The 23,681-nt window shown below is 37.7% G+C and overlaps 1 protein-coding gene across 1 annotated transcript in view; it reads right to left on the minus strand.

The window, feature by feature from the left end:
* The window catches only part of brinp2 (BMP/retinoic acid inducible neural specific 2), a 267,758-nt gene that overhangs the window by 143,921 nt on the left and 100,156 nt on the right, over window positions 1-23,681 (minus strand). Inside the window, exon 2 of the mRNA XM_042498336.2 lies at window positions 2,745-3,197. Within this exon, the coding sequence (XP_042354270.2) occupies window positions 2,745-3,130 (386 nt within the window). The 5' untranslated portion in view covers window positions 3,131-3,197. The remainder of the gene's footprint in view (window positions 1-2,744; window positions 3,198-23,681) is intronic.

The raw sequence follows: 23,681 nt of genomic DNA on the forward strand, positions 1-23,681 counted from the left end.
CAACAGAAATTCAGTTATCATATAATCTGACTAGATGGGTTTAAATTCAGAAAAAAATTGAAACTTCTGTAATGAAAAAAAAACTAAACTATACCGTATCATGTATCATATATCATGTCCGTCTATTTTAATTTTGTAATTGTGACCTGTTCTGAATTCTAATTATGAAGACAAGTGAAATATATTTCAGCTTTCAGGCAAATGTGATTTTCACCGTTTTGACACTAATTTATGGTTAAATTTGAAATAAATTGCAGATGTCACTCTACTTTTTAAATGCTGCAGCTGTTCAGAAGTTGAACTTTTTAGTGAAATTAGAATTAGAAAAAGATTTTTGTCAGATTGATGTGTTTGGAGTTACGAGCTGTCGGCCCTCTTAAAATTGAGTGGCCCGAGATAACTGAAAGCTGAATGTATGGACAGTCATGTTTCTATGACCATAATAAATATCCACTATATATTTTTTGTATTACAAGTTGTATAACACTTAATCATAAAATGCTCTTTCAACTCATTCAGCTCTGCACTACATTGCCCCCCCCCCATAACTCAGAACAGAAAGAATCAGCAAAAAGTCACTCTCACACTCTATTCAGTGCCTGCCCCTCCGAACCAATAGCCGCTCTGCTTTTATCCATTCACAAATTACACTGCAAGTATTTAAATCTCTGACTTTAATCTTCCAGACAAAATACATTTAGCATTCCCTCTGATCCCTGTTTGGTCAATCTTTAAAGAGTCCAACTTTGAACACAGTTTAGTTTGCTAAATTAGCAAAGAACCTCATCACAGCAATCACAGCAGTGTTTTAAGCTTACTGTAAAATCAATTTTCACCCAAAATACAGACACAAAAACAGTAAAAATATTGCCAATTAAATAGCTAATGAGATGTCCAAACCAGAGTTTCACATATTTCTTTCCTCTCTTTTTTAGCATTGAAAACAAAAAAAAACCATCTTTAATAAAAGAGAAGAAGACATTGCTGTCCCACTGTTACACAAATAATAATCCTGCGGCTCAATTTCAGTTTCTACCCATCTGGCAAATTTTAATACTGATGAGCTGCGTCTGACAATAAGGCGTGTATGGAGTGAAAGTGATACATCATTTCATTACACACTCTCATACGCAGACAGAGCTTGATGGAATTCTAGTGTTGGAGCTGCATGATTGGATAAACAACATCTTGTATTTGCAAAGGCAAAGCTGAAAAGATATGTATCATCACATTGACCTCTATAGTGTTTGTTTCTCTGCTTGTATGTCATCTTCTTTTCACCTTTCATTCTATTTCATTTGAGTACAGTGTGGCAACATTTTTAATATATTTCACTGAGTGATATGTGCTTTAATAATACTCGGCTGCTCAACATCAATAGTGAAATGGAAATATTGACGCCTTCATGTATGCTGAATATTAACTTTGTTCTGTATGTTTTGGACAAATGAATATCTATGACTCTAATCCCTTCAAAGCTGTAACTCTATGGCTAAACATTTCCTTTAAAGGTTCAGTTTTTAAGGGATTTAGCAGGATACACTTGCAGAAATGGAATATAATACAAAAAGTATGTTTTCTTGTATGTGTAATGATCAAGTTTTTGTTTGTTTAGAATGAGCCGTTTACACCTACATAGGGAGAAAGTCCAAAGTCTTCTGCGAGCCAAGTGGCTAACCCCAATTGTTGCCGTCCGCTAACTTGAATTGGAACAAAATGAATAAATCGTGACTTGATTTCAAGTTGTTTTTGGACTGCATGGATCAACTCTGATTGTGAAACAACTTATTTTTGTTGGGGTTGTGACACTTAAAACTCAAAAGTATATCCATTTATTTACAAACATCTCTCTCCATTACAAATTTGTGCAAAACTTGAGCGATATTTTCGAAACATAGATAAAACACAATTGCTTGATGACTGTGAACAAATGGGAGTTTTTTTTTATTGATGTTGTTTCCATTTGACGAATAAATTATATTCGCAATTTCAATTTTTCAATTTGTGCAGTTTGAGGGTAAATGGAAACCCGCCTAATGTAATAGGTCTATGGAAAAAAGATAAATGTGGGGGCCAAATGGCATCGTGATGGACCTGGAAGTTGTGACTCAACTGTTTTGCCACTTCAAACTTTGGCTTCAAAGCCAAATTTCCAGTTTCCAAAACATTGCCTGGGGGCTGGATAAACTGAAGTCCACAGTGGCCAGCAAATTTTAGTTGAGAGTATTTAAATTAAGTCCATGGTGCTAACTTTAGCTGAGATACCTAGACAAGTTGGGGGAGTGGATGAGAAGTGGGAGGGCATGGAGGTGCAGTGGGGCTGCTGGCAGATACACTTGTAAAGTTTGTTCATGTGGACTTTTGTCTGGCATAGAGGGTCTAACAAATCTGACAAATGGCATTTTGGGGAATCCAATATCTTTGGAGCTTGGTCTGTTCTAAGGACTAAAAGTCGGGATATTTCAGCCTCTGCTGCATTGATTTTTTACTATTCTCTTTTAATCTGTCTTTTTAAAAGTGCAGAAATACATCACAGGAGTACCCTGAAGTCATAAGCCAGAAAGGTTGCGAAGCACTATACTTAAGAGGCCGGGCAGGTAGCTTGAGATATAAGTGAGAGCACACCTCTTCCTCTCACCTGGTGAGCTTCCAAATCCTGCAACACACAGTCTCTTTCTGTTTCCCACACACACACACACACACACTTGCGCGAGCGCACACACACAGGTGCTGACCCTTCTCACCTGTAAATCTTGTATCTGGTAGAAAATCCCTGCTGGAACCTCTCTCTGAACTCCGTGTACTCCGGACATCGGTGGAAAGGTCCCTTCTCCGACAGCAGCCAGTCCAGCTGCCCCCCACTCTGCCTTGTGTTGAAGCCCCAAGCTGACGAACTGGACGGGGACGAGGAGGAGGAGGACGATGACGAGGACGATGGGGACGACAGGGAACCGTGAAGCACCTTTCCGCTGTGCACCCCGCCGCCCACTTGTTCAGCTCGGCTGGGCCACGGCAGCCATAGCAACGCCCACGGCAACCATAGGAGCATCAAGGATGACGCCGACCATCTAGCAAGGCAGGCGGAGCCATGGGTGCACCTCTCTTTTCTCATCGGCCAAAGAGTCGCCATGGTCCAGGTGGTGATGTGCTAGGGCACCTAGGACCGGCATTTCTTCTGACAGTCACCTCCCAATGGCCTGAAAAGAAGGTGGAAAGATTTGGCTTTAATTTCATGGTGAGTGATTTCTTTTAATTCACAGTTTTGATGTCTTTGATGGACATTTCTGTCCACATATTGTGATTACAGTCTAAAATTATGAAGGCACCACAATGTCTCCCAAAAGTGGTATTTATCAAGTTGACATCAATCACAGGAGAGTGATTGTTTTCATGTCTGTGCTGATTGTGCACATGAAAGGTATTCTCCCTGCATGTCAGAGACATATAATTATTTTTTACTATGAGCATTAATTAAATGCATTAATCAGACCGGCATCGCTTTCATTTCTCCTAAAAAATTAAATTTTAGTGATGAGGGCATTATTCTTAGCCCCCTTTAAGGCTTGTCATTTCAGGTTTAACAAAATCCAGACTGACACATATGTAAACCCTTTTTCACTCCACAAAAAACCCACTAACACCCGTTAACATCTGGCTATTGTATGTAACAGGAAAGGTTGCAATTGGCAATGACACCTGTATCAAATGACTCTGCAGTAGTCACGGATATTTATAGCTCTGGTTCGGATGGGCTCACATTGGCAGTGATGGAAACACAACGCCTGGGTGAACATGCTAATTTTAGCCCCTGTACCAGCGAGGTGCAAGGACACGCCAACACAAAATACCGTCTGCCTCCGCCCAAGCAGCAGTCAAACACTGGTCAAAATCAGTCTGTACCAAGTTTAAAAAAGAGAGAGAATAAGATACAAAAACAAAGTAACTACCATCACATTTTCACTTTAATTACTCAGTCAATTAGACTTCATATGTATGTACCAGAAGTCCCCTCTCCTATACACGCACACACACTCTCATTAAAACTAGAACTGAGGAAATGCTACTCAAAGTGAGGAAACACCAGAGGCAGGATAAAATCTAAGGATAAAAAGATAATAATAATAATAATAATAATAATAATAATAATAATAATAATAATAATAATAATAATAATAATAATAAATACATACAATATTTTAAATAGTAGATTAAAGGTAAATAAAAGAATAATAGCACAAAGTATAAGTAATAAGAAATTCATATACTAGTCAATTTTGATATACTAGTAATACAGTCAAAAAGACAAAAATGTATAAATAAATAATCACTGAATAAATAGGTAAAGTTCAATTAAAAGACAAATTAAGTTCACTTAACTTAAGTGTGCTTTCAGAATATCTCACTATACTTAACTACATGACACTTAACTCTATGCTTCTTTCTGTGATTTACTAACCTTTCTTTTACTACTGCACATAAGCAGGCAGTGGTAACACATCTGAACCTGTTAACCCCTTGCAGCTTTATCCTGCCCTGTCATCCAAATATGATTTTCAGTTTATTTCTGTGTTATAATGAATCTTCATACTGCACTCCCTGCCTCATCTTCTTCAGTTAGTGAGCTCCTCCATTCCCCACAATGCCTTTACTAAACGTCCAGGCAATAACCACATCCTTTATCCACTTAGCCGTGACTGAAGTACTGTACATGACAGGACTAAAGGTTACTCTGTGTTCAATTTTGCACTTTCAGTAACAAGTAAAAGCACAAGAATGGTTGTTTCCATGGCTGTGGGCTGTCTGTCAGTGATAAACTGTGGTCCGTCACTCATTAATGTCTGCCAGGTGGACTGTCAGTGGTTGTGCAAATATGTCCTTGCATGCAAATTAGTTTCCTCATGAGTGTAATCATTTGTTTTCGTAGCAATAAAGGTCAAATGAGAGCTTATCGTAGAGCTGCGGTATTATTCGAAAATTACCTTGATGACAGACAATGACTGACCGGTTCACAATCTACCCTGAACTGTAGCAAACCAATCACCAGTATAAATGTTGGCAGTGTGCACTCTGAAAAACCCAACAAGTTCTCACTTTGAATATTGTCACATGGTGAGACCGTGTTGAGAAACTATGGAAACATTACATTTATATGCTATTTTACAGCAGATATGTTAAACAACGCTGTGTTTTAGGTGTTGTTCTGTTTAGGTGCAAAAGACAGCTAATTATGGTTAGGAAAAGATCTTAGAAGAACTTATGACAGTATCTCTGTTGCATCTTGGCAAGAAATGCAGCAAAAAAAAGATCAGTGTCCCTTTAATATGTGAGCAAATTAGTTTGATTTCTTTTAAAAACATGGGGAGAAACCAATAAGCAGATATATATATAATATATAATATATATATGTATATAATATAAAATGTAAAGACCAAACAAAAACCCACCCAAAAAAGTTGTATATATAATATTATTATTATTATATTTTTTTCTGTAACATCATTTTAAATATAAAATGGTAAGTATAAATATAGTGTTCTGGACATTTCTTGCTTTTTTCACTTTCTAATACTCCTCCCCTCTTTTTAAAATACTATGTTTAGGTAATTTTTTTGTCTAATTTATTACAATTTGTGAGACATATTATGCCAAGTTGTTTTAGTAAAAAGAAAAAAAATGGTTAGGTTTCAAAGGGTTAAAAGCTAAACATGCTGCTAAACATGAGTAAAACAGCTTTTTTACAACCTCATTAAAGTTTCCTAATGATTGGAGGGTCTTTAGAGGAGCATGTGTGTGAGGATGCTTGTGTGTTTGGACAGGGATGTCATCACCCGCCTCCATACTGATCCGGGGCGTTCACGGCACACACACATCAGCACAAATCACACTGCAGCTCAAGTGTGAATTCTCGGCGTCTAAAACCAGACTTCCAACTGCCTTTCTTTAGTGGGCGCAGACAAAAACACACACTGTATTAACACTTTCCTTAAGGTGACACTTTACCAGACTTTAAAGCGCCCTTCAGAAAAGTCGAGGCTTGCTCTTCATTTCGCTGTTAATGACTAGCAGAATTGCCGGGTGAAGTCTTCAGAGACAAATCAGCATTTCAGAACGGATATGTAAAGTAGCAGAGAGGATGCTTTAAGTGGATTGGGATCCCAAGTATTCCCTGTTTGTCTTACAAACAAATTAGAGAATTAATTTCAGGTGGATAAATGCAGGCTCAGACATGAAAAAACAATACTCAGGGCACTGCATTTTTAATTTTCGCTCGCTGTACCCGGAGATTACCGCAGTTTGAAAAGGCAATTAGCAAAGTCATCTGTCAAACGAACGTATTTATGCAACTAAAAGCAGGATGAGAACTTGATGAATGGGATGGTATGCTGATGTTGTTCCTTGTACTGTAAGACCCAGAGGTAAAAGTGGTGCACATTAAAAAATGTGCCGCCTGGTGGATATCTCATTTATCTGTTTGTTATGTCCTGTGAGGGGCCAGAATCACATACTATGGAATAAAACAATCATACATCCCTATAAGTTCTGTTACCAAATTTAATAAAACAAACAACAAAAACACTATGAAATTGCATCTTGACTTAGTGTGCTGGTAATAAAATGATTCCTCTGAGACGAAATAAAGAGAGTTTACACATAAAAGCATACAACAGATGTGCTCAGTTTGTCACTACTCCAGAACTTTTTTTTAAAAAAGTGCTGCATTCAGACAAGTCAAATTAATCAATGAAACTGCTGCTCTGCTCATTTGTGAAATGTTTAAGCCTCTGGGAATTCAAATCACCCCAGAATTTTCTTAATATAAATTTAGGGTCTTACATGCATAATAAAAAAACATCAAAAATTAGGTAGGTTGATTTGGGCGTTGTTATCCCCGATCCAGATCACGTAATACGGATAAAGATAATCAAAAATTTAAAGTCAGGTGTCACTTATAAAAAAAATACTAATTTAACATGACAAAGTGAACGCTCCTTTCAATAGAGGGCGTGTGGAAACACTCGCTCTTGCACACTCTGGCACAAACTGGACTGATGGAGAGTACCGTTTGGTTGTCCACAGCACATAACTGTGCTCGCGCTGTGGGCACTCTGTCTGGGGAAATGGAGCAGCAGATCACTCCCTGCTGTTTTTCCAGATACACGTCCAAGGTATTTTTGGAGCGGCCGTGCCTGGCGCAGTGTGTCTCGGTGTGACCGCCCCTCAATGCAACGAGAAAAACTGGCTTTGTAATCAGAGTAAGCACAATATTAAGATACAAAACAAGTACATATTTGCAATAGTTTCAACCTCCACGCAAAATTTTAGTCTCTAGTGCAAAACCTGTGACTAAAAAAGTAAAGCCATTGTTTATTGTTTTTCTCTTTTTATTGAAAACAGTGCAGTCCAGCCAACCAGCAAACCCTATATATCTCGTGTCTCACAAGATGTGTTACTAATTGATTTATTAATTGGCCAGAACATTTTGGTTTCTCTTAATATCATGGTCTATCAGACTCATGGTTTATAGCTAATATCTGGGTGAAACTGAAAACCAAAAAACAATAAATTGTGCAGTGCTTTTTAAAAATAAATTGCATTTATTGGTGAAATAATGTGTGAGAGTGTTTATGTAAGAATTAAAATGAGACTGAATGTACTTTATCTGTGAAACAATCAATGAAGACTCTGCCAATCACTACAAAGCATTTAGGATGCTTTTTGAAGAAAAATATGGATGTGAGCTGAACAATGGAAGGGAAGAAAAGAAAGGAGGGGACATCAAAGGTACAAAAGACATGAGAAAGCATATTAAGGAAAAAGTGACAAGTGCTAAGGAGAGGAAAAGAACAACAGGGTAGAGTAAAAATCTATAGTGGAAAATGTTTTGGAGCAAAAGACCTTGAATGTGTGCCCATATTCTCCTCTGTATTTTCTTCAAATCCTCCCTTTCCTTTCACCCCCTCAGCCATTCTCTTTCTGCCATCTTTTCCCATTTCTTCCCCTTTTTGTTTCTTTTCTCTCTTTTTCCAACCCTTCCCCCCAAACTCCAACCATCCAATCTCAACACTTAGCAATCATAAAAGTGAAAACCGTGTTGCTTTTCTTCCCTCCTTTAATGAATAAACAGCACATATGTGAGGCAGCTCGCACACGCCGGAGCGGGAAAAACCATAGCGGGAATCATTCTCCGAATCAATATCACTTCCGAGGAGCTGCAAGATTTGCCTTTCAAATGATGTTCTGTAACTTCTTAAAACGCCGCCTCTCACAGAAATAAGCGGTCCCTGTAACTGCCAGGCCTCCTTCTCCTGCGAGACTCCCCCCGCTAATTATAAAATGCATAAAACATGCGGCGAATGCCAGCGAGACAATAGGGGGAAATTGTGAATTTTTAGCGCTGACATTTAGTGTTCGCCTTGCATTATTCACACACCCTTTTGCGTATTTACCCTTTTCTCTCCCAACCTGGAGGAGCAGGAGTAAGAAAAAAAGAGGGTATGAACATCCTGAATCCATATTGGAGGTGGAGGAGGAAGAGGAGGAGGAGGAGGGGGTTGAGGGCATCCAGGTGGAATGGGAAAATCGACCACGTGTCGCCCTTAAATAACATCTCAGGGACGATGGCGGAGTCAAGGGGGAACAGCGGCTTATGTTTATTGGATTTTTTCCATCGCCTTCACCAGGCTTAGCAAGCAAAGAGTGAGTACCATGTTTGCACAAAAAGGGAGAAGGGGGGGAATGAGAAACATGGAGAAAGCTGAGAACACACAGATTGACAGCATGTTCAGCGAGAAAACAGCTCTTGAAAGAATGCAGCTGGGTCTCTCCCACCAGAACCCCCTCCTCAACCCTTTGACACCTGGTGCAGCATCACTTTGCTGTGCTGCTGTTCAATGTCTTTCACAAGTATATAAACCTTTGAAAATAAATATCTAAGAAAATTGATTTGATTTCTTTCAAAAACATGGGAAAAACAGGCAATGAGCAACTTTGCAAGAAAAGTTCCACAAATTGCAAGAAATAAGAAAATTATTTCTAAAAAGGTTAGCGAAAAATGCCTAGGGAAAACAAAGCCAGGGGAAATCATATTACAAAGAATTATGTTACAAAATGACTATAATTTTTATCAGTTTAAATGGATATATACACTTTTTTATCATTTAAAGCACTTTTTTCAGGTCATTTTCTTTTTTTAACCCAACTTTTCTCTTTCTTTCTTTCTTTCTTTCTTTCTTTCTTTCTTTCTTTCTTTCTTTCTTTCATTCAAAGCTCGAAGCTCAGAGGGGATCGTGCCTTTGCTGTCGCAGCTCCTAGACTCTGGAACGAGCTCCCTCAGCACATCAGGCAGGCCTCTTCTCTGCCTATTTTTAAATCTCGTCTTAAAACCCACCTCTTCTTCTTGGCCTTTGTGAGATGTTGATTTTATTTATTTTATTTTATTTTATTCTTAATTTATTGGTGATCTGATTGTTTTTATTGTATGGGTTTTCCTTGTCTTTTTTTAAATTTGTTTTATTATTTTATTAATTTTATTGTATGCAATTTCATGCCTCATTTTAGACTTATTATTATTATTATTATTATTATTATTTTTATTATTATTATTATTATTATTTTTATTATTACAGCACTTTGTTCAGTCGGTTGTTTTAAAGTTAAGTTTGCAGGTAATTTTCTTGTACTTTTTACTAATTTCTTACTAATTTTTTGGTTCATTTCTTCGTTCATTGGTCATTCCCATGTTTTTGAAAGACATTACACCAATTTGCTCAAAAATCAAAGGGTTAACCCTTTGAAACAAGGAGCGATATCACTTCTCCTGTGCTGCTTTCAGACGCCTAGTATTCAAACCTTTGAAACCATTTGTAAATTGGTGCAATTTCCGTCAAAACATAGTGAAAAATAAAAAAAAAAGGTAATGAGCAACTTGGTAAGGAATATTCAACAATTCGAAAAAAATTACTAGATTTTGAAAATTATTTTTAAAAAGCCGAAAGGAGAAATGACTAGGGATAAAAAAAGCTAGGGAAGAACATATATTCATAATGATCCTTGTTACATATTTAAAACTAAGTTACAGCATTATATAATCTTTAAACATTTTTTGCCAAGTCTTATTTCCCTTTTTTATTTTTATTTGTTTTTATTTATTTATTTATCTTCATATGTTCTTATTTACTTATTTATTTTCATTTATTTATTTTTAAACAAATTTTCAGGTAATTAATTTAAATTTTCTTGTACTTTTCATTAATATCTTGTTAATTTTGGGTAATTGTTTCTTTTGTTGCTCATTGCCCTCTTCTCATGCTTTTGAAAGAAATCAATCCAATTTTCTCAGGTTTCAGAGGGTTAAACTTCTAACCCCGCCGCTTAGTGACTGAGCTGAGGTGAAAGTGGTTCAGTCTCCTGACTCATTGAAGTAAATCTTGCTCCAGTTGGAAAGGGGGGAAATAATACAGGGAAGCCGGTGTCCTCGCCTTTTTCCTTCTCTGAGTCAGACAAAATTACAACTTCCATTTTTCCTCTGCGGCAGAGAACATGAACCTGCAGCAGAATTCATCAGCTCAAAATCCGAGTCGTGCAATTACAGCAGCTGGAAATCCTTATTAGATCTGACACATCACATGTGTGTCCGTTTGGAGCCACGGACATGTGTATCTGTGCAGATTAAGCACGTGTGTGTGTGCATATGCTGCCGAGCACCTGGCCGGGCCCTTGGCAAACATTAGAGCGGGGGGAGGTCCATCAGCATTAGGAGGCCAGCTGTATTCCTCAACCCCCGGCAGCTCACTACTCACCTCTCAGCGTTTATGCGAGTCAGCAGCAGCAGGGCACACCTGCTACCCCCCTGTAATTCAGGATCACCGCACACTGAGGCCGAGAGGGGGGAGATGGAAAACAGAGAGTGACAGAGACAAGGACTGAGAGCTGGACCAAAGCTTTGCAGAGGAGGATTGATGCTAACGGGACGAGATGACAGTCAAAGAGAGACAAACCGGGAGGTTAAGACGGAGCGACAGAAGGGGAGACGGATGAATCCAGAGGCAGAGATGAAACAGAGTGATGGAATGGCTGAGGCACAGAGGAGATCACATCTACATTTTGATGGCAGCTCGGTCTTTGAGGGGTGTCCAGCAAACTCTGGTTGCAGGGCTCAAAGTGGAGGCCACTGTTCTCTGCTCTGACCTCTGAAAAGGCTAGAAGAATTTACTGGACCTGTGCAGCAAGACACTTTATGTGTCTGTCCTGTCCCTGTGTCTTGTCCCTGTTCACATTCAGCTGTCTCATTTATTTAATTTCCATATCACTGCCATAAAAGGCCCAACTGCTTTATAGCAGGGATACTCATGCAAAATGAAAGGGGGCCAGGGGCTAGTCTCAGCAGCCACAAACATGTTTCTAGGATTTTAGGAATTTTTCGGATATTAGGACATGTCTAGGATTTTAGGACCTTTCTAGGATTTTAAAGACATTTCTGAGATTAAGGATATTTCTAGGATTTAAGAATGTTTCGAGGATTTTTGGATGTTTCTAGGATTTTAGGACATTTGTACAATTTTAGGACATTTGGACAATTTTAGGACATTTCTGGATTTTAGGATATTTCTAAAATTTTAGGACTTTTGTAAGATTTTAGGACATTTCAAGGATTTAAGAAAACTTTCAGGATTGCAGGACATTTAGGATTTCTGGACATTTCTAAGATATATGGGCATTTCTAGCCCATATATATTTCTAACACATTTTGAGACTTTAAGGACTTTTCTCTGATTTTAGGACATTTTGAAGATTTCAGGATATTTCTTAGATTTTAATATGTTTCTTGGATTTCATGACATTTCTAGGATTTTAGGACTCTTTTTTTAGGATTTTGGGACATTTCAAGGATTTCATGACATTTTTAGGACTTTAGGGTGTTTCTAGAATTTTAGGACATTAGGCGGCTTAGCTAGGACCTCTGTTGGGAGATGACACGGGATCTTGAAAAACAACAGAAATAAATGTAAAACAATAAATATTATTGTGAAATGCTGTTAAGTTCATGTTAATGTTGTTATAGCCAGTTCCTGCTTTATTTTGAAATGGTCTCTCCTTGTGCTTAGTGTTACTTTTACTTCCTGGGTTTTCTGGCCTTGTTGATTAGCTCATGTGTTTCACCTGTGTCACTCACCTGTGTTAACTCAGTGATCAGCCCTTGTGTGTTTAAAGCCCAGTGTTCTTCCATGCAGTTGCCAGATTGTCTTTGTCTCTGCAGTGTTTTCATGTTCTTCAGCCTTCTTCTTGTGTTTAATTCCCCGTTTTTTGACTCTGCTTGGATTTTCAGACTTTGTTTTTTTGTGTGATTTCCCTGAACTGATTTTTCTGCTATCATGTGTATGAGCCCCCCTTCTCCTAAGTAAAGAACTGATTCCCACTTTTGTTTTAAATTTTTACAGTTATTACAAATGACTCTTTTAATTTGTGTTTTTTACAAATGCCATTAAGTCCAATAAAATTCAAAACTGCTAAAAAAAAAAACTCTTACATGGTAAAATCCTGAGCTGATCAAGTGGCTGACTTGGCATGTTAAGCTGTTCGGAGAAACTTGTGTGTCTGTGTGCACATGGGGTTCTTTCATGGCAATTTCCTGGCTCTTAATGTATGACTGCTTTGCCACATCTTTGCTCTTAGCTGCAATGTTCAGTATCATGTATCACATTGTTTTCCTCTTTGCATAAAGGGATATTTGCCAAGTGATTCTGCCAATTTCAATTGTGAAATGCCAACATGACTTTCAAATGGAATAATACAAGACTTATGCCCTGTTATGTTTGCTCAGACAAGTCTCATAATTATAAACACTGAGCTCAGTAACATGATCTGTCAGTGTGCGGTGAGCCTCTGACTGTAAATATTCTGAAATACATTTGACAAGTTTGGCTGGAACCCAAAATCCATCCGAGTCTTCCCACTCACCCAAGGCAAACACACTCGCCCTGATGTAATGACACTCAGCATCTCTTCACAGACATCTGCAATCTGCCTGCATCACATTAAGCCACTTCAACTGATCTCCATCTCTAATTTGATCAGGAGCCAATGAAGAGGAGTTAAAACTTGTGTAATATGGTCACATTTTCTAATTTTAGTCAAGAATCTTAACTAAAACTTGATAAAACATTTTTTTTTCAAGCTTCCCTTTATTTGATCCATGCAGATTGGACATTAAGGTGCTTCTGATTGCCTTACAAAATTTTGAATTTTGGAATCCCCTTTCCTACCTGTCTGGTCTCTGGAAATCAGAGCAAATTTGCCTGATTTGATTTCTTTCTTTCTCGATTTTTAAAAAAAGTACGAACAAATACAAACAAGGAAACAACCTAAAAAGGTGCTTAAAATGAAAAAATATACATATTTATCATATATATATATATATATATATATATATATATATATATATATATATATATATATATATATATCTGTGACATAATTTTAAATTTTTAATTATTATAATTATTTAAAAAATGGGTTTATGGACATTTTATCCTTTATTTGTTAATTTTCTAATAATCCTCCACTCTTTTTTTTTTTTTTTAACTAATTTTACGTCATTTTCACTTCTTTATTAATTTCTTGCAATTTGCAGGACATTTCTTGCCAAGATGCCTTTTCCTACATGTTTTCAACTGATGTCAATACAGATTTCAAAGGGTCAAACCTTATACTCCAATCAGGACTCTCTGCTCTCAGAATACTGCGAGTTTAAGTCAGCAGGCAACTTCCTGGGATATAATCTTCCTACAGACATCAGAAGGTCTGATTATGTTCAGACTTATATCTAAACTTGTCTGTTTTGCCTTAACATACAATTAGCTGCTTATTCTTTCGCTCTGCAGCTGTCGGGTCGGTCTCAGTCTCTATGTATAATTTAAGCCTTATAGTCCTGCCAACGAGAATAATATTAACTTTAAGGCTCTGCTTCTCAATAACCCTCTGTTGTTTGTGTCCCACAAGCCTTTCTCCCTCTCTGTCTTTCTTTTAACCAGCCTTTCGCTGTGCTGCAGACCATCTGGGACTCTCTCTCTTTCTCTCTCTCTCTCCTGGCTGTCAGCACTGCATTCCACATGTTGGATCTGGATCTCTGTCCTCCAGTAGATTTAGCCTCCTCTTCTCTCTCTCTCTATCTCTCTGTGTCTGTTTGTTTATATTCTCCTGTGTGTGTGACTGAGCTGCTTCAGTTTTGCTTCTTGTGTGTTTCTGTAGCCTTTTCTCCATCCAGGTTACATAGTGGAGAAGAGGCTGTGTGCTCGACAGTCTCCTGGATCCATCTCTTTCATACATGTTCACATATTATGTGTGGCAGATGGACTGAATGGACTTGCATTTGTATTGTGCCGTTCTTTTTCTTCCAACCCAAGAAAGCCTTTTTACATTCGCCTTTTCATAAACATATTCCTAACCTATGTGTAACAAGGCTACCATACATATCACCTGCTCCTGTCACACAGTTTGGGGGTTCGGTATCTTGCCCTTAGACATGCAGACTGGAGAAGCTGGGGATCAAACCAGTGATCTTCTAATTGCAGGACGCCCCGCTCTGCTCCTGAGCCACAGCCGCATGCAATTAATGAATAAATGACAGTGATTTCCCTGTAGATGTGACTTCCAGTAATCAATTAAAGAATAAAACCAATAAAACATTATGAACAGCTTTTCACTCTATGACAATTCTCTGCACTACAATAACTTTTAAGCCAATTGTATATATATATATATATATATATATATATATATATATATATATATATATATATATATATATATATACATATTTCTTTGTGTCAAGGACCCCTAAATTGATACAAATTAGATAACAGACCCTCATTTGATAAGATTTTGCCTCAAGGATGTCCATCTGGGGGATAGACATGATTAATAGCAAAATTCTATAGTTATAGCATAGCATAACATAATAGCATAATTCTATTCTTGGGACACCTGGTTGAGAGTGACAGATCTATTCTTTACTAAGAATTTCTATTGCACATCTGTCTGTCTGGGAGATAGATCCCTCCTCAGCTGCTCATCTTGAGGTTTCATCCATTTCCCCCCTCAAATGATCTTTTGTGGTGAAGATTTATTTTGAATTTTAAACTCCCCAAATATTTGATTTATGGGGCTATATATAATATAATATTTTTTAGGGCTGGCAAAGACCTTTAAAACCAGCATGTTGACAAACTCAAAAAAGGAGAAAAACTCCATGATTAAAGAAGGGAAAGGTCAACTGCTGTGCTCAGGCTAACACCTACATGTAGCCGTCAATATTTCATGAGTCCTTCTCAAAACCTGCAGATATGATTAGGACGCCACAACCTCACCCACTGAACTCGCCTCAAAAATGTAACAATCCAGGAAAAGAAGAATGATTGAGGACAAGTGTGTAGTGACAAGTGTTCTCCAATTTTAAAGCGTGACTGGATTAATCAGCTGAGGACATGAAAGGGCATCTGATTTTAAAAAAAAACTGAAAAAGAAAAATGTGTAACTGGCATTCTCTCTCTGCCACGCCTACAGGCTGCATCTGTTTGTTGAACAGGGAGGTGGTAAGAAAGCTACCCATCTCAAAAACATACACGTGCAGAAATGCATACACACAAACACACACACACACACACACACACACACACACACACACACACACACACGTGCAAGCATGACTGAATGTGAAACAGCAGAGCCAGCAATAATGTCAGCATAATGCCGATACTGTCGGGAGGAACACTCTGATGGGCTGTGGTTTAGAACTGGTACCCACGACTAATTATATGCTGTGCTGGCTGTGTGTGTGTGTGTGTGTGTGTGTGTGTGTGTGTGTGTGTGTGTGCAGCACATGTTACATCCATGTGTGCTACTGTCTTATCAGTGTGTTCTGTGGGCAGTCTTCAGCTAGACAAACAAACAGTCATATGGTCAATTAAGGCCCATCAATACCTCTGTTAACATCCGTACCAGCTGATGATTAAGAAAACCACAGCCTGTCAGCAGCAGCACGATCTGCGGAAAATCATATCAACGCCCCCCCACCGCCTTACATACGCCACCTGCTCATCAGTGTTAGAAAGTCATAATCTGCTGTTTTTTCAAGAGTTTGCATGGCTAAACTGTTTTATTTTTTGTGCATCAATGGGATATTGCAAATTAGTCTTTACCGGCTAAAAAAAAAAAACCCACAGATGTACTTTTTAAAATACGTTTTCCCAGGAGAAATCATGCCTTAACAAGAATTTATAATATGTACAGTATGGGCACTGTTTCATACTTTTGGTTTAGGTCTCATTTTTTTCTAATGCCTGGTTGGTGCTTGGTCTAGTCTCAGACTGACATTAGTTTTGATCACAAACCTTAAAGATGCCATTTGTAATGCCTGGCCACATGCAACAAACTAATAGGAGGCAGCATTTCACCTCCACCAAATTTCACGAGTTGGTCAAAATAACACTACTATTTTACAATCTTTGCATGTATTGTTAATTCTACAGCTGACTTTGCTTTGTTTAAGCAAGACCATAGTTGCAAGAAAGCAGCCACATCAAAACCAGTATGGTATTTGGAACATTTTTTTAAAATTACAGTTTGTGTCAATAGTTTCCCAAAATAGCAAACGTTATTTAGTAATCTATCTATCTATCTATCTATCTATCTATCTATCTATCTATCTATCTATCTATCTATCTATCTATCTATCCATCCATCCATCCATCCATCCATCAATCCATCCATTTCTGCAACACTGTACATGGATGTCAAAACTGCTTCTTCTTCACATTCTGTTGATAACACATTTTTTTGGAATGTTTAAACCAAATTTCTGACCATATCTTGCACATTTTTCTTTTAAGCTTAAACTGAATAAAATTATTTAAGTCGAATAAAAAGTCAAAGGTAAAATGCTGAGCTTTAATACACTCAGGGATGGCATCTGATTGCGCTTGTTATCTTTAAAAAAAATGTAAAAATCTGCAGTTTTCAAAGGGAATATATAGTTTCCACTTGTTACATGCATATACTGTCTCTTTCATAATAAAGTCAAACCAATGTTTTTGTTTTTTTTAGGCCTAAGCACCAAAGAAAAGTGGTTCGATAATGGTTAGGGCAAAAATCTTTCATTTTTTAATGTAAGATATACATACATGTCAAGACATTACACCTTACATAGTTAAAATAAGTGAGTATTGAAACTTGGCTTCACGTGGGACACAAACAGATGTCTCCCAGGTGGAAGTCCTGTCTTTTCTTTATCTGTCTATATGCTGTGCCACAGTGCATGTCATAATGACGGTAAAGAGTGCCTCCGTCTATCAGCATCAGACTCTGAGGGTCACCAAAAAGCGTTAGTATAAGTATTTGAAATATACCATACAGTAAGTGACCATCAAATCTAAGTATGGTTTGAGTTCTTATCTTTGTTTATTCCTCCAAAACCTTAAATAATGAATCTGTACTCAAAGCCACAGAACCAATAACAAAATAAAAAATAAACCCTGATTTTTTGGTGTCAATGTTGTGACTACAATAAATCACAAAGTAAAACAAGGCACTGGTCACAATCCATATTTTCTACACGATATCAATTTATAATGTCCCCATTTTGCACATGTAAGCCTGAGTGAGACAGAAGCAGAGGTACAACCACAGACTAGCATTCCCCCAAAATATGAGCGTCTGAGACAGCGGCCCTTCTCATTAATCCTCTGGAAGTTTGTTGACAGGTACTGAAGTAAAGCTTCAATAATTAATGAAAAACCAGTCGGCTGGAAGCTTAAAAATGCAATCAGTTGCAAGTTACTGATTACCTGCCTAAAAGTGGTATTGAGAATCAGGAGAATGATCTGATTTCCATCAGTTATAGCCAGAATAATTGGCCTCTGAATGTACGGGTGATAGCTTAGAGGGGCTTTTGTAAAGTATTAATTGCATCTCGTGGCATAATGCATGTAAGATGACTAAGCCTGGTTATCAGCTCTGTTGGAAAAGACTATTCGTATAGAAGTGTTATTTTAGGGTTATATTACAAAGGTGTCATTGTATTTCAACATCAGCATCAAAATTAAGGAACATTTCTATTACTTCTGATCTTTTTTTTTAAAAAAAATCCTGATTTTATTTCTTTTGACTTTTGCTTTTTTCTCTTTTGAAATTTTGAATGATGAATACATCAATGGATGACTTTCAATGGTTCCATTGTTAGTTTGAGTTTCACCAGATTACATTGAAATTGCCAGGGTCATCCACGGTTTATCTCTTCGTAAAAAAATATTTTAACCCTTGACAACACCTGGAACTGCAAATTAAAACCAAAACCAAAAACAAAACCAAAAACAAAAACAAAAACAAAAACAAAAACAAAAACAAAAACAAAAACAAAAACAAAAACAAAACAAAAAAACTAAATGACTTGAAAATATGCTGAGGGCGATTATGAGATTTTTTGTTTTATTTTAAAAAAGGGAAAAAAATGCCCAGAAAATATATCTAAGTCTATAAGTCTTACATATTAACTTTATGTTACAGTTACAATTTTTTTTTTGTTTTTGGACATTTCTTTTGAAGTTGCCATCTTTCTTTCCTTTTTTGTTCAGGTTTCAGAGGGTTAAAGTGATAAATTTGGACTGAAACACGTAGCATTGAAACTTACCGTACGTAAATACCAATTTCTAAAATAAAACAGGCTTATGCATTTGATTCATCCTTTATTCCCTCCCTCCTCCTCCCGTCACAGCATTATTCCTCCATCTCCCAGCTCCCATGTTTTCTCATCTTTCTCCTAACCTATTCCTCCTCCAGCTTTCATTTCTCTCCATGTATGGGTCTGATAATTACACAAGCTGCTCACTACTTAGTCGGTCAGCCCCATACAGTCCCCATATGCATATTGCAACATCTCCTTTATTAGTTGCTTGCAATTTAATCCCTTCCAAATCAGTTGGGATTCAGTTGATATTCTGCCAGCAGAAGCAGAAAGGACTGTGGGGGGAAGGGAAACTCAAATTACAGCCTACTATACAGTATTAAAGGCATACCTGAGGCTATGTTTGGAATATATTTGAGATTAAATTATGCCAATTTACACATTTGCATGAACAATCCACTTTTCTGCTTTCTTCATAGTTAATGATGCTGAGTGGCCCTTTGTGGCACATTTTGGAAACAACCTAAGTCAGGGTCCAGGGGAAATTTTCTGGAGAAAATGAAAAAGACATTTTTTTTTTTTATCAAGATTGAATGCTAAATTGACTTGTATTTATATATCCCGTTTCTAATCTCTCAACCACTTAAAGTGCGTTACACTATATGCCACATTCACCCATTCACACACACATTCTTACACTGGTGGCAAAGGCTACCGTGCAAGGTGCCACCTGCTTATCAGTTTAACATTCACATGCACTCACACTCACACACAGGAGCAATTTGGGGTTTAATATCTTGCCCTAGGATACTTCGACATGCTGACGAGAGGAACAGGAGATCATTTTTTTTTGCTTGTAGTGACGAATCCTCAGACTTCATTTAGAGGTTACCCTTAGCTTCAGAGAGCATTTTGGCATTTTTCAGCACTTTGGTTTGGTGTAACAGTCTGCAAACATTGCTCTGATAGATCTCATTTGCATTTAAATTTCCATATTGGTTTGGACAAAAGTGTCCAAGCACTAAACATCATAAAGTCGAAGTTAGAGATTAATATTAGGTAGCATTAGCAGCTAAAGAGTCAGACATTTCCCCAGGACTCGGTGGAAACCAAAACGGAACAAAAACAACTGTTTGTTAGCTGGTCAAACACACATCTTGAAAATAATTCTATGTTGTTACATTTGATAAACATGTATATAGCCATAACAATTAGACAACATGCAAATGTTGTGGTTCATTCATATCTGTATAAATAATGGACGTAGCTACCATGATTTCACCCACTGGTTTGTGAACTCTTGTTTTGAAGTCTCAAATTTGGCATTTCAGCCATTTGCGAGAGGCGGATCTGTCTGTCTGGAAGCTGAGCACACTATCGGAGACTGTGTCCTGTCACCCATGCAGCAGTATGTAGTTATACTGTAGTTATATATATATCAAATATATATATATAATATATATATATATATATATATAAAATCAGCTATTGAGACCAAAAGTATTTTTTGCGCCAGGCTGTAAACCTGTTTATTTCTGCTGTAAAGTTGGGCATTTTAATATGGGAGTCTATAGGGATTGATTCTATTTTGGGGCCAGCCTGAAGTTGTCATTTGATGAACTGCAGTTTTTTGCACTTCTGCATCAACTTCATTTTCAGCCTCGGAGGTTATGGCTTGGTTTTATCTTGTTTCACTGCCCTCACATGGAAAAAATGTATTCATGCAATATATTAATGGAGCTGTAACTCTTTGAAACCTGACAAGTTTGGTTTGATTTCCTTCGAAAACATGGGGAGAAGTCAATGAGCAACAAAAGAGCACATGGCCCTTCTTGTCACATTTAACTTATTTCTTTCAATTTGTGGAATGTTTCTTGCCAGGTGGGTCATTGCCGTTGTCCTCATGTTTTTGGTTTGTTTTTTTTTCAAAGGAATTAAATCAATATGCTCAGGTTTCAAAGGGTTAAATAGCTTGTCAAAGGTGCCTGAATGCAGCACAAGAAAACCAATGTCTCAAAGAGGCATTGAGGTCTATTTAGTGTATTTTCACAAAGTCATCTGAAATGCTGTTGTTGCTGTTGTTTTCATGCCTTATATAAACTCTTTATGTAGGTTTGGAGTTGGCTAAATGAGTTACCCTAGAAAACACTAACTGCCTTGAAAGGGTAAATTTCTAAACTTCTGTCCCAGTACACAAGCTCACAGGAGAGAAATAATGAAGCAAAATTAAAATGTCATGGCATACATAGCAGTATCATAGCTCCTAATTACTGATGCTAAATATAATCAATGCCTGCATCCACACAACAAACAGTGAGCTCACAAGCAATGTTAAGAAGCTTTTAGCAGAGTCGTCCACAGCCTAGTGAAATCTTGAAACATTCGGCACATGATTGAACAAATATTCGGCCCCTTCTGGGGCCATCAGATGTTTACCAGTCTGGCCATGTAGGCTTTTAGGGCAGACATGCAATTAGAAGTAGTCCAAATGTAGCTGTAATGATTATCCCTCTAAAAGGGCTTTCACAACCAAAACGCCAACTAACCACAATGTCATTGTGATAATTTCTGGGCTAACATGCATTATGTTGGACAAGATGATTCCGAACATATCGCATGCCACAAACAGAAACCAAATTGGCTACCAAACACATCTATTGATGAGCTTATGGTAGCTTTTGTGGACACACAGCTGTTTGAGTGACTGAATATTGTAGTTTTATGATACAGAGGCACTCCTCAGAGAAACACAGTATAAATGGATACCTTCTAACCAGGCACCCATCACAGTATGAAATTACAATGATGTTAGAGTCAAAGGGTTAGCTTTTCATCCATAAATGAATCTGCTGATTGATTTTGTGCAATAATTTGCTTTTGTTATTGAAGTGCTGATAGATAATGGCACATTTCATGTCAGTTTGAAGGTTGATTTGAGGTTGATTGATTTTGGGGGTGCTTCAAATTCCTATTAATATAGATCCACTTGTTTAAAAGCCTCAGTGTCAGTGTCACTCTAATAACATTTGCACTGCCTCTGATACTGCAATGCATGACAGGCAGCAGTGGCCACAGTGTTGACCGGCAGCATCCATTAATCAGCCGTGTAGTCACTTCCGCCATCTGCCAATACTGCTAAGTTGACAATAACAGCCATTAACGAGTAGAATTAGCCATAGCCGAGAGCCCATAGCATTTTAAAGGAAATCCATTACCAAACAAACAGCTGGTCATTTACCACTGGATTGGGTCACTAACAGCCATCGAAAGCTTCCTGATAGTCTGACAGACATAAAGGACAAGGCAAACCCACATCAAGAGTGTGCTGGATATTTTTCTACTTAAACAAATCCATGATGTCTCATGCTTTGTTACACACACACAGTCGTTCTGGTCCATGAAAACATAATAAAGCCCCTCTGGCAGTCATTCCCCCAATAAATGATGATACTCTCATGCAATCGCTGTGCTTTTTGTTGTAGTATTTTCCAGGCCAGTCACAACAAAATGCTGCCAAAGCACTGTTCATCAACAAATCCATTAAGCTATTAATACAATCAGTACTGTAACAGTGTTGCAATTAATGGAACTGGGACGGTAAACACTGCTGACTGGGTATCTTGGTTCATGTCAAAGGGATACTCTAAAGGAACAGTTGGCTGTTAATTGAGCTGGCTTGAGCACTGATGGCCTATCAGAGCATTGCCAGGCAGGCCATATGTGGGCTAATGGGCCAGCCATGGTGTTACAATGAGTCCAGTGATAAAGGTATTCAGTGCTCCCACTTGCCAGATTGCTCTGATCCACATCGACAAATCTGGAAACACAGGTGGACTAATTCTAATACCAACAGCACATATTGTATCAGCGCTCCATAACCTTATCTAAATTTCTATGGAAGGCAGTCATTTTAGGCTGCTGTGACTGGACACTGGACACATGCAGCCAATATGTGATTTGAATAAGAATTAAAAAGTAATTAACAGGGAGAGTTCCTAAATCCCACCCAGGGCCGTGGGTGGGATTTAGGGAACACCCATCCTATAGGAATCCACAGCCAGTGGTGGAGTGTGTTACAAGGATTTACTCAAGTAGCTTATTGTACAGGTATGAGGTACTTGTACTTAACTCAAGTATGTCCATTTTCTAGTCATACCTCCAATGCCATACATCTAAGATGAAAATATTGAACTTTTTAGCCATGCTAGCAGTTTCATTCAAGGGATCGCAATGTTGATTACAGATGGTCAGTTGATCTACTACTCTGGTCCAGATGTAAATATCTAGACAACTATTTAGATAAAACTTTGTGCTGACAGTCGTAATCCCCAGCCAGTAGCTGTATACGACTGACTTTGGTGACAGCCTAACTTTTCCTCTAGTGCAACAATGAAGTTGACTATATTCACAAAATGTGGTGCTCCATATAGGCATGATCAAATCAGTGGTTTAAATTATCCAGTACTTGGTTTATGACCAAATATATGCCAGCCTAAAGTCATTCCCATCAGCCTCAGCTGCAGTTAACGCTAATTAGCAAATGTTAGAGTGAGACGTTGTAGTATTTAGCATGGGTATGGGCCCGGAAATTGTCATCTAGAATGGGCCCCACTCTGGCTCTTGACATGGGGCCATTATGGAACGCATGGGCAGTCCCATAAAATTTAAGTTACTGATTACTTTGCAAATGTATATTCAACATACAAAATCTATAATCTGTTTGCAAAATATAGTTACAGATTTAACTACTCAGGAGTATTTAAACTAGCTAGAATCAGCCTTTCGCAACCAGCTACAAGCATGTTAATAAACAAAAACTAATATGTTTGATACTTGTAGATGAGTACTTTTAGCTGATATGCTTTTGTGAAAATATTTAAAGAGAACACCACCTATATTAGGAATTTCCACTTATTGTTTCCATATGAAAATTTAATACATATTTGTGAACATGAGTTACTCTCTCTCAAAGCCAGAAACCAGATAAGTAATTCACAAACTTGTG

Source organism: Plectropomus leopardus, chromosome 12 (assembly GCF_026936395.1).
Source record: "Plectropomus leopardus strain MGB_pleo_1.0 chromosome 12, ASM2693639v1, whole genome shotgun sequence".
In the NCBI taxonomy this organism is placed as follows: Eukaryota; Metazoa; Chordata; class Actinopteri; order Perciformes; family Serranidae; genus Plectropomus; species Plectropomus leopardus.